This window comes from Erythrolamprus reginae, chromosome 2 (assembly GCF_031021105.1).
Source record: "Erythrolamprus reginae isolate rEryReg1 chromosome 2, rEryReg1.hap1, whole genome shotgun sequence".
Taxonomy (NCBI): domain Eukaryota; kingdom Metazoa; phylum Chordata; class Lepidosauria; order Squamata; family Dipsadidae; genus Erythrolamprus; species Erythrolamprus reginae.
The window spans coordinates 292,963,087-292,975,564 of NC_091951.1; the positions used below are offsets into that span (position 1 = coordinate 292,963,087).

The 12,478-nt window shown below is 38.2% G+C and overlaps 1 protein-coding gene across 2 annotated transcripts in view; it reads right to left on the reverse strand.

Annotated features, from left to right (window-relative positions):
• Positions 1–4,418: 4,418 nt before the first annotated feature.
• The window catches only part of HSD17B4 (hydroxysteroid 17-beta dehydrogenase 4), an 82,527-nt gene continuing 74,467 nt past the window's right edge, over positions 4,419–12,478 (reverse strand). Inside the window, exons 23-24 of one of the 2 annotated variants that reach the window (XM_070742869.1) lie at positions 8,618–8,745; positions 4,419–4,926 (exon numbers count right to left, since the gene is read on the reverse strand). In XM_070742869.1, coding sequence (XP_070598970.1) covers positions 4,837–4,926; positions 8,618–8,745 — 218 coding nt within the window. In that variant the 3' untranslated portion in view covers positions 4,419–4,836. The remainder of the gene's footprint in view (positions 4,927–8,617; positions 8,746–12,478) is intronic. The other variant, XM_070742870.1, reaches the window with a different exon arrangement.

Genomic DNA, 12,478 nt, shown 5'->3' on the forward strand with positions numbered 1-12,478 from the left:
GGGGACGTTTTGTACCCTCCCCAGGCTTCAGGAGTCCGGACACTTAAGTGAGGGCTGTAAACATGCGTGGGATGGATAACATGTGGGGGTTGTGGGCATGTATGGGGACAGTGCAGGAGTCTATGCTGATTCAGGAGGCTGCTCCTGACTTTGTTAAAGAATTTGCAGTCATAGAAGACAAATGCATTTAAATTGGCTGACTAGAGCTCTCAAAAGGAAAAATGCCACCCCTAAGGCATTTCCACTATCATTAAGTACTGTACATATTTTTAAAAACTGTATCATTTTCCTAAGCAGAAAGAAAAAGAGAAAGATGCAAAAACAGATTATAAAACATAAAAGACAAGCCAGTTTTTAACGTAGCTATAAACTATGACCAGGGTGTATGGATTGTTCTGGTGTAGTAGCGTGTCCTTTTACAGGGCAGCTTTTAGAGCTAGCTCACCTTTGATCCCCACCTGTCACTTAGCTCTCGCCTGTGGTTCCCAATAGCTGTAGCATGCACAGCGGCCACATCCTGGGCAACAGCTCTGACAGGCTGGCTAAACCAGGTTGAGAGTACCCGTTAGGTCATTAATCTTCGGTGAGATAGGGATTTATCTATCCTGAGCTTGTGAAGACAGATTCCAGTGGACTGAGAAGATGAAACCTACTAGATTAGGACAATGGTCATGAAAGCAATCTCTGCAAGAGATTTGCTATGCTAAGAGCACAGCAAAACGTGAAAGATGCCCTGGTCAACCACTGTGCCCAGACCATCTCTAACTGTCTTGACTCTTGTCCTGCTATTGGAGCAAGATGGAATCTGGGAAGAGAGAGTGAGGCTGACTATGTTCACCTCTCCCACCCTTTAATCCAATTCATACACAAGTCTTGACATCCCCTCCAAGGTCAAGGTCCTCTTCGAAAGTGATGGATGAACATCAAACTATGACTACAGGCAATAATACTGATCAAATTTTCTATTACATCAAAGTTTTGAATCCAAGATGCAGGAATCCCATCATAAAACTTTTTAAAAAAATATCCCATGCTAAATAAATCCAGTCCTTCATATATTGATATATTACAAAATGTTGGTATACAGTTCAAAATCATATTCATGACTTTATATTACTCTTCCTAAAATCATATTAACAGAAAGCATAAAATTGCACTTCTATCCCAACAGCATGCATATATGACTTGCAATCTGTAATGCTGGAAAGGCAATTCAATTTTATTTAAGAAAAAGAAACAAATCCCTGCCAAGATATAGAAGGTTATGGCATTCTAACTATGCCTATTGTGGTTGCTGAAATTGAGCCCTTGGCTCTCACAAAGAAGCAAAGGTCAAAATGAAGATATTTTCCATATTCAATATTTTCTTTTTCTCTCCAGTGAGACCATTACTGGCAATTTTAGTTTTTTTTAAACATATCTTTAAAATAGCAATCAATATCTTTAAAATAGCAATCATATCTTTAAAATAGCAATCAATTCTAATACATTAGAATTTTGTTGCCCAATTTTAAAGCCAAATTGTTTGGGAGGTCAGTAAAAAAAGACCAGTACCATTTGCCACCACAATCTACATGTCAGGATAATCATTTAAAAGGAACATTTTCCATAATCAGCACTCTTTCCCATAATTCAAAATTAATAAACCATATTAAACAAAGCCGGAAAAGCTTTATTCCAACAAGATAAAGAAGCTAGACTGGAACGTCTTTTCAATTCTTTATATTAGCTGTGCTCCAAGTATCAATTTGTATGTGCTCAGAAACTTGCTGATTGTTCCATTTTCAGCTTCCCTCCCTTCCCCCTTATGAACTGAGATGCACTGCGGGGTGGGGGTGGTGGATTTTGGACACATTCTGTACTTTTAGCTCATTTGAAGTACCTTGGATCAAATTGCTTCCCTAGGAAGTATCATTTTGCACAGTTAAAAGATCATGATGAGAGTTTTAGTAGTATATAGATAAAGGCAGCGCTTGCTAAGATCAATAGTAGGTTGCACTATAGATTTTTGAAACAGGGCAAGATTTTTGTATTCAATGGAAATGGAAAGAAATAAAATTCCCTTCAGAATGAAGTTTCAATTCAAGATTGTGCTAAAACTGTACTAACTTTTAAGTACACACACTTCTTCAAAGAGACTTTTTTAAATTCAGTATTATGAGGAATGCTTAAGAATCATAAATCTTATTACAGGCGGATTTTGTAATGAAGTCACTTAATCTTGACTACTTTGATTGTAGCAGTTTTAAAATCTCTAGCACTTTAGTAATATTTCCAATCAGATTATTTCTAGTTCCCTGTTAATCAATCACGAAGAATTTTAATTAGTTTCTGATTGTTAAATTCAAATCTAAGACTGCAAATGATTAGTAATTTTACAGTGGTAAGTAACTCCATATAACTCTTTTCCTCTATTACTTTGGACCTTCAGCAGAAGCTAAATCTCATAATTGTTCATTTTACTCAGAAATTCTCATTTTTAAATCCATAATTTATTACAACAGAGTAATTTAAGTAAAGACTAAATAACTTTCCCACTAAGCAATTAATTTTTTTAAAAGATATAAACCATGGGATTGAGCGGAGTTCATTGATTTGTCATCATGTCAAGTAAAGTTAATTATCTTTTATCAGACCCAATAACAAGGCTTTCTAGGTGGATTATTAAATTATTAACATACTAAAATACCAAAATTTGAACAGACTTCTTACTGCACTCTGTGCTTTTACACTATACATTCCCCATTTACAACCATACTATTTTTTTTCTGATCTTGGCAGAAAATATCTTTATCCAATATCTAGTTTTTAAGAATGATTTTAACTCTTTTTCTCCTTCAGATCTGAAGTCTGAAACTGATTACTGTAGTTACAATTTATTAATTGCTTTGCAGTTTGAAGACTAGCACCAATCTTGTTTTTCTTCTACATCATACCGGATCAAGATTCATCTTACCACCTCCCTCCAGCTAGTTCCTGCTACTTGCTTTTTTAGGAGGATGTGGTTTGAGAACTAGGGCTTAGTATGTAGGTCAGACACAATCAAGCAAATTCAAAGTTCTGATTCAAAAATAAAAGTCTAGATACCAACAAATGGCTAAGGTTTTTTCCCTTAACTTTAGCCATGCAGAACATCCTACTTGGTTTCTACTCAACTAATCCTAACAGTAAACCTAGTTGCTTTTCTCAATTTATTACATATTTGCATCTCATCCTCCATTCTTCTGAAATGAAAGCAACTTGTCCTTTTCACCTTCCAAAATCCTGTGTGCAACTAACCAAAAACAGCTGTCTTATGTGCTACAACTATTTTTTAAAGTATACCATCCTTCGTATGTATTGTCTATTGTTTTTCACAGCTAGAACAATCTTAATTGTTGCTACAAACTACAATTGATTAATGATCTAAATGCCTGCCTTTAGATACAAATGTTTTACAAAGAGTATGTACTAAACCTCTTCAAACAGATATGAGCTGAGTGCATCTGCATATTTATTTTATTTTTCAAGACCAATTTTAATGATTGTAACATTGAATGGAAATAGCAGAATGAAATGCTTGATGCCACACACAGGAATTCATAGGCTGAAATGATATGATATCCAGTAACTTCAGCATTAATCCAATGGAAGAAATTAATCTCCAAAACTATTGCACAGTTCAAAAATGAGCTGTAATTTTTGCTGCTGGATTACTTGAAATTCCTTATTATGACTTGTGTTCCCAAACTATTAAGCTAACGAATGACGAAAGCTTCTCTACTGGCAGGGTTCACACATTTTGATAATCCATCATTTAATTAACTTTGATTTAATGAGCAAAATATTTACCAGAATTTACACAATAAATAAATCACATTTCAGTTTAGCATGATGTGTCAACTAAATCTAAGGTTTTTTTGATAGAAGAGACTTAGATTTAGAAACTCAAATTAAGAAATGAGGAGGACCCAAACAGGACATGGCAAATTATAACATGTAGCATAACCAGGAAAAAAATGTTTTTCAGCATTTATTCATTTCTTCTATGACTCAATATTTTAAATTAGAAATCTGTGAGCAAAACCAGTTGTATAATTACCTCTTCCGGATAGTATCTAGTCAATCAAATTAGTTGGTAGCTTCTAGGATCTCCCATAGGCTAGAGATTAATGCACCAATCTCCAAAATTCTTCAGTTTATATAACGTTTTTAAAATAATTATTTCATTTTAGTCTTCATTGCAGGTTGCAGACTCACCAAGCGTATCAAAGTAAAATACAATAAAGTACAGCCCTCCTATTCCCTTAATATAACCAGTAATCAATCCCCAGTTAATTTGCTTTTTAGCAAATGATAAGTTCTATAGGCTAAGGAACTAATTCACTAAGAAATCTGTTTTACGCCATCGATAGGAAGTAGAAACAAAACCATGCGAATATCAGTATCAAAGTTTATTTACTTACATTTACTTCATAAGAAATATATATTAATTGCATTTTTAATTAAAGAAGAATAAGGAAAAGGCATAAATCAAGTATCCCCCATAAGATGCTCTCACAGTGAATTGCATAATAAAACCCCATCATCTGCAATATTAAGGATACCAGCCAGAGGACGTCTGGTACAAAACCTCACGATATAGAAGAAAAGAGAAAAAACAGTAATAATCAACAGTCTGAATCTGCAAGAATCAAGACTACTTTCATCTTAGTAATAAAGTATTTTGGAAATTATCTAATACAGAATTAGCATAACATTTCAGGTTGTTCTAAAAATGAAAGAGCTGCTTCTTTCTCCTTCTAGCTGAAATTGTTTCTTTTTTGCCTTAGAAGGTAAATCATTTCAACAGGGAATTCACAGCTTTGCATGTTCTTGGAATATCGTCCCCAGTTTCTGGCTCAGCATGATATTTCCTTTAACTTTTAGCTTACCACTGATGAATGCCTATAAGTAGGAAGAGGAAAGATAAAACAATTAAATGTGCCTGAAAGTGTCACCTTTGATGCTTCAAATTTGCACAATAACCACAATTATGCACATAGTTCAACTGCAAGCAAAGAAAATAAATAAAACCCAATGACATAATGACTATTTTCAATATCACCTTCGTTAGATAACTTGCCAAGATTATGGTGAAGACATAAGAAGTAGAAGAAAAGCAGTTAATTGTTCCTTTTCTTCATTGTGCTTAGAACCCTTTATATACATATAGTTTTTACCGTACCAATAGATCTAGAAATGAGGAACTTGCCTTCATTTTGAGAATCTGAAAATAATTTCATCTGGGCTTTCAATATTATGCTTTAAAGCCTTATTACTCAGCAAGTTAAACCATTGTCATGAAACCCATGTGAAGTTTCTGAAAGATGCCCTAATTCATTCATGAGATACGAGCCAAACTTCAAAAGAAATATTACAATTTATTAGGAGCGACATTTCGTCAATGCTACCATGCAGTCAGAACTGGGCTCACGTAGGTCCATGCCCTCATGACCCTGCTTCCCCCCTCCTCACATTGGCGGGCTGTGAAAACCCACACCCCTCCTCCTGAATTCAGACACAATTATTAAAAGAAACATTTGTGGAATGTAGTTTCAGTTAGTACAATCAGTCATTCTATCATCTATACCCCCTCCGTCTTATGGCAACTTGAAAGCTTTGCAAGTTGACAACCCCTATAATTGCAATGTTTTAATATTGTATTCAAGAATTCGGTAATGCTTCCAATACCTCCAAACACACAACTAAAAACTCCACAATTAAAATTCCACTACAGTATTTTAAGAAAAAAAGCTGAAATCTGGAGACGCTGAAGTCTCAACTGATGTGTATGTCTTGGCCACATTTATTTTTAAGATGGTTTTGATATCTGAGCTACTGTGCTTGAAAATAGTTCAAAACTGATGCACATCACATGTGAACATAACCACCCCCCCGCCCCAAGAGAGGGACGAATTCAAGGGGGGGGGCGGAAAATGTATCGTTGCATATATAGAACACTTGCAAGTTTAGGTATACCAAATTATGAGGTTAACAAGAGACTTCCATATACAGTGGTACCTCAAGATACGAACCCCTCGTCTTACGAACAACTTGTGATACGAACCCGGGGTTCAGAAAATTTTTGCCTCTTCTTACGAATTTTTTTCGAGTTACGAACCTGCGTTCGGAGACTGCTGGGAAGCCGCACGGCTGTTTTAAAAGGTAACAGCCGGGCGGCGGGGCTTCCCAGAAGTCTCCCAAACGCCGGTTCGTAACTCGAACAAAGTTCGTAAGAAGAGGCAAAATTTTGCTGAACCCCGGGTTCGGTTCGGGAGGTTGCTGGGAAGCCCCCCAGGCCGGCTGCGACCTTTTAAAACACCCGCACCGCTTCGCAGCTGTCTCCCGAAGCCAAACGCGGAAGTTCGGCTTTAGCGTTCGGCTTCAGGAGACAGTTGCGAAGCGGCGCGGGTGTTTTAAAAGGTCGCAGCCGGCCTGGGGGGCTTGCCAGCACCCCCCCGAACCCCGAACCCGGAAGTTCGGCAAAAGTTCGGGGTTCGGGGGGGTGCTCCCAAGCCCCCCAGGCCGGCTGCGACCTTTTAAAATACCCGCGCTGCTTCGCAGCTGTCTCCCGAAGCCGAACGCGGAAGTTCGGCTTTAGCGTTCGGCTTCAGGAGACAGCTGTGAAGCGGCGCGGGTGTTTTAAAAGGTCGCAGCCGGCCGGGGGGCTTGCCAGCACCCCCCGAACCCGGTCTCCTGAAGCCGAACGGCAAAGCCGAACTTCCGCGTTCGGCTTCAGGAGACAGCTGCGAAGCGGCGCGGGTGTTTTAAAATGTCGCAGCCGGCCTGGGGGGCTTGCCAGCACCCCCCGAACCCCAAACCTGGGTTCGGGGGGGTGCTGGGAAGCCCCCCAGGCCGGCTGTCACCTTTTAAAACAGCCGGAAAGCCATTTTTTTGCGGGGGTTTTTTGGTTGCACGGATTAATTGACTTTACATTGTTTCCTATGGGAAACAATGTTTCGTCTTACGAACCTTTTGTCTTACGAACCTCCTCCTTGCACCAATTAAGTTTGTATCATGAGGTATTACTGTATATTCTCCTCTGCATAGTGAAAACAGTCCTCTTTCAGTTAAAAGAACATGAATGTATTGCTATCTCCTTCCATCCCCCTACGCCCATCACCCCCAGGAGGTAACTAAGACCGAAATAAAATCTTGGGAAGTAGTTTAGGCCTAAAAAAAATCAGTGGCCTAAAATTATGTAATTTTAAAAAACTTATATTTTTCCTTTTTTCATTTATTCTCATTCTGCAAGTGGATGTCATGTGAGCCACATGACTGTGGACATAATGCTGGCTCAACAGCCCATGAAACAAAGATGAGCACCACTTTCTACAGCCAGCAATGACTAGGTGACTAAAATCTGTAGGGACTCCTTTACTTTTGCCACTTTTCAAAAACAGATAGTTCTCGACTTACACTCATTCATTTAGTGACCAAAGTTACAACGGCACTGAACGGAGTAACTTGTGGCTCTTTTCACACTTAGGAACAATGCAGTGGTCACATGATCAAAATCGAGATACTTGGCAACTGGCATGTATTTATGCTGGTTGTAGTGTCCTTGGTTCACGGGATCCTTTTGGCGACCTTCTGACAAACCAAGTCAGTGGAGAAGCCAGATTCATTTAACAACTGATTTACTAAGTGAGAAACTGCAGTGTTTAGCTTAGCAACTGTGGCAAGAAATGCCATAAAATGAGGCAAAATTCACTGAACAATTGCCTCACTTTTCAACGGGCCACAATTGTGATAGTATGTTAAGGATTACGTATACATCCAAAGTTGGATCACATAAGGTAAAACAGACTTAACATTATTGCAGTGTACACCATGACTAATAAAATGTTGGTCTCATAGTAGCAGCTAAGTGTAAATGCATTTTAATACTGATGTTGTACTTAATAAGTCAGAGCTTGCTGCAAACATTTGTATGCAGCTGCGTGAGCAGTCATGGGCCTTCCTACATATGCCCATGTCTCTCCAACACTCCGTGGTCTGCATTGGTTGCCGATTGCTTTCCGGACACATTTCAAAGTGTTGGTAATGACCTACATGGCATCAGACCAGATTACTTGCGGGACCGCTTTCTGCCATACGAGTCCCAGCGACTTGTATCCCACAGACTCAGCCTTCTCCAGGTTCCATCAACTAGACAATATCGCTAGGAGAAGAACCTTCTCTGAGGGGCCCCCAGCCCTTTGCAATCAGCTCCCCACAGAGATTCACACTGCCCCCATCCTCCTTGCCTTCCGCAAGAGTCTTAAGACTCATTTATGCTGCCCAGCTTGGGACGATTAGATCTTAGCCCCCTGGGCAATGAATGTCATGTGTGATTGTTGCTGGCATGGGTATGATTGATTTTAATTAAATTGGGGTTTTTAGATTAGCTTATTTAGTTTAATTAATTGGATTTAATTATTGTATATCATTGCTTCTTTTATATGTTGTAAGCTGCCCCAAGTCCTTGGAGAGGGGTGGCATATAAATAAATAACTGATTGATTGATTGATTGGTTGGTTGATTGATTGATTGAATGAATGAATGAATGAATGAATGAATGAATGAATGAATGAATGAATGAATGAATGAATACCTTTTGTGCATTGAGCTTGCCTAATATTAATTCCATAAAGTCTTCATCTGACACAGTGAAAATAGTATCAGCTTTTCCACGGGCAGGTCCTTGGTATATCTCTCCAGAACCATTCTTTAAGTCTATGGCTGGTGGCAAAAAAGATACCAAAAAGAAACATTAAAAGAAGGAAGAAATGTGGACTTAATTATTTAAAACTATATGTAGTAGCATTGGAGGGGGAAAAGTTAATGAAGAAAATCAAAGGAAAAATGGCATGCTTCCTGGGAAACATATTTTTCTACCCCAAAACTTTAGTTCAAGATGGGTGCAATAATACAGAATACTAGTAAGTAAAGAAAATGAACTGAATTAGTCTTAACAGATTTTTAAAAACTGAACCTTAAATAAGAAATAATATAGTTACAGAAATTATGAAAACCACTCTCTTACCACTTAGTTTCAAACTTCTAACCAGACTTCTTAAATTAATTTAATAAAGCACAGAAGTAATAACATATACCTAATTATGTGCATCCTGTGCAATCATTCTAGTCATTAATCATTCTGGTTTCTCTATTAATGGGCTAACAGAATGGTTGGAGTTAAGGGACAAATGCAAAGCTTTCTATACTGACTTTTCTCCAGGTATTTGAGCCCATTCATCTCATTCAGATCATGATATGCTGCTTAAATCTCCAATTTCCCAGAGACTACCTTCGATTAAGTATCTCAATGAAGATCTTGTACATAAGCTTTCACAGCTATTTATGCAAAAAAGCTTTCAGAAAAAGCATTGGCATGTTCTAAACTGAGTAAGACAGATATTGGGAAAGTTTAAGGCATTTTGTTTCCTAACCAATCTTAAATATGGGATGAGCTGTTATGGGTATTTTTTTATCCAACTGGAACTTGAATAAATTCAAATACACGCTCGTCACCTTTCAATATGAATCACAAATTTCAACTGAACCTTGGATCATTTTCTAATATGAAATTTGAATAGCATCTTGGCTGATTTATCCATTCATGGGATATGCATCATATTATGACGTAAACATATTCTTCTCTTCTGTAACCTCTAATCAGTGAAATTGATCAAATGTAAATAGTAAACGAACTGGACAGGCTTTTCAGAAATTAGGTTCAATCTCTGCCTAAAATCCTTAAATGTGACTGTTACTCACTGAGTATGCACTGAATAAAGCTTCCAATTAAGTAAATGAAAAATGCCTTAAAGAGGGGACCCATGAAATCCATAAAAAAGTTTGCGTCTTGGATTGCAATTAATAACGGTAATCCAATAAACAGCTAAACAGTTCAATATGCCAATATCAACTACTTCAAGAATAGTCAGGAAAATCATCTGCAAGGGCAGAACAGAGGACAGAGCCCAACCCATACCATAGCTTCTTTGTACCTCCAAGAAGCAATTTTATTTAAATTTATTTATTTTAAAATGTTATTCTTCTGTATGAGCTTTTTTTGCTGGTACTTTTCGATATTATTTAGAACATAGTAGGGAAAAGTACTTGTATGTTGCCCAGAGTCTACAGAGAGGGGCGGCATACAAATCTAATAATTTTTAAATATTATATTATTATTATTTCTAGCTAAAAATGGATTTGAGGAGGAAGCCTTCTATTCTATCACCTCTTATCATTTTTGAAAACAAATGCTGCTCCATCCATCCGCCCACCCCCAAGCACAACGGATGGACTATCAGAGGTGGAAGGGGTGAACGCCTCGGCCACGCATCCCTTTCCTTCCCCGACCTTTGCTGTCACAGCCAGCGAGCCCTCCTGCCTGGGTGGCTCAACCCCATGGCGGTGGCCATGGGAAGGTTTCGAGTCAGGGGTGAGGAGCGAGCAAGAGTGGAAGAGGAAGAGGGGGGGGGAATGTGCAAATAAAAGGAAAGAAAAATAAAAAGGGGGGGAGAAAGGCAGGAAGGGGCACCGGATGTGTTACTCGACGGCTGCGGGAGGATGAGGGGCAAAGAGCAAACAGTTGCAAGACCGGAAGCTGAGCTTCCTTCTTCGCAGCTTCTAAGTTTTTTCCTGGCACCGGCGATAGAATCTGCTGGGAAAAAGCTTGGAAGTCACGAAGAAGGAAGCTCAGCTTCCATGCTGCCCAAAATTGGCTGATATGGCGGTCCAGCAATCTTCAGCCGGTGGCTTGTTTCAAAAAATTAGGACTTTTTAAAAATGCCCCAGGACGCGGGACAAATTGCTAAGAAGCGTGACGGTCCCGCGGAAAGCAGGATGTCTGGTCACCTTAGTTTAGTGTTTGGGAAAAAACTGTTTTAAGGTTGGAATTGAAATAGTTTGTGCCCAGGATGTGAGGGGTCTATAAATATTTTCACAGTCCTCTTTTTTACTCATGCAGTATTCAGGTCCTCAATGGAAGACAGGTTGGTAGCAATTTTTTTCCTGTAGTTCGCTCTGTCTGAAGTCTGGTATTGGTATTCTAGTCTTTTGTTGCTTTGCATGTATACTGAGAACTTCTGCACCAGAGACAAATTCCTTGGGTGTCTAATCACTGTTGGCCAAATAAAGTATTCCAATTCTAATTTTAACAGTGGTAGTACAGTGGTTATAATGCAGTATTGCACACTACCTCTATCCATAGCAAGGAATTCAATCTTGATTGGCTCAGGGTTTACTCAGCCTTCCCTTCTGCCAAGGTTAGTAAAATGAGGATTGTTGGGAGTTATATGCTGACACCTTAAAACTGTTTGGAGTGGGTTGTAAAGCATTATGAAATGATAAATGTGTAAGTGCTATTACTATTGCTATTCTATTCTAATTGGTGCTCACATGTCCTTTGAAATTGTGGAGTGGAAAAGAAATACACAAAGGCATTTGTTCAGATAGCGGGCATAAACTACTCAATATTAAATCTTGCATATGAAAGAGAGAGGCATGGCTCTACAACTTATTAAATATTTTAATCATTCAGTCTCATGGAAATATGCTGGATTTTCTCCACAACATTCTTACTGGAACAGACATAAGCATCTAAGACTCTAATCAAATAGCATATTTAATAAGTGTTTTTTCACAGTTGTGATTGGGCCTATTGGCCTTCTGGAAAGCAGTAAAGACCTGACTTTTCCAACAGGCCTGGGGGCGTTGATCCTATGGTAGTAACTAGCGAGATCCAGCCACAAAAAAAATGGCAGGGGTTTAATTGTTGTTTTGTAAATTGTTTTTAAACTCTTTTTAGAGGTTTTAGAACTATTTTTGATGTTTTATATTTTCACTGTGAGCCGCCTAGAGTCCTTAGGGAGTTGGACAGCATAGAAATTGAAGAAATAAATAAAAATGAAGAAATAAAAAACAGAAAGCAGCATACATTCTTTTATACATATTTAAGGAGAAATTATTATTTAACTCTGATTTCCCAGACTCCTGTATATTACAGACTTTCTTCAGTGAGCATACATGCAATAAAGCAATATTTTTTGCTGTTGTTTTTTCTTTAAGTTTCACGAATATCCTGAATCTCAGCCAAGTATATCTCTTTTCTTCAAGGAATACCACTATTTCTCAAAGTGTCTGATTTTCAAAGTCCTATTTCCTCACAAGATGCACTGCCAAAATGATCTACTGCATGGTATCTAAGTTGTCAGGTATCATGATGTTAGCAATGGAGAATGTTATTACAAAATTGTGTTCTGTCAATTCGTTTTCATGTCTTGCAGATTTCCAGAGCTATTTTTTCTATAAGCCGATATTAGGAGTGCAAAACCAAAGACAGTGTCAATATTCATTCTTGTATGGACCTGGCAGATTTAATTATGACGTTTTGGTAATCTTGCCATCATAAGGCAACAAATTTAGAAGCTGCTTTACTCTCTATTTTTTAATATTTTTACCTAAG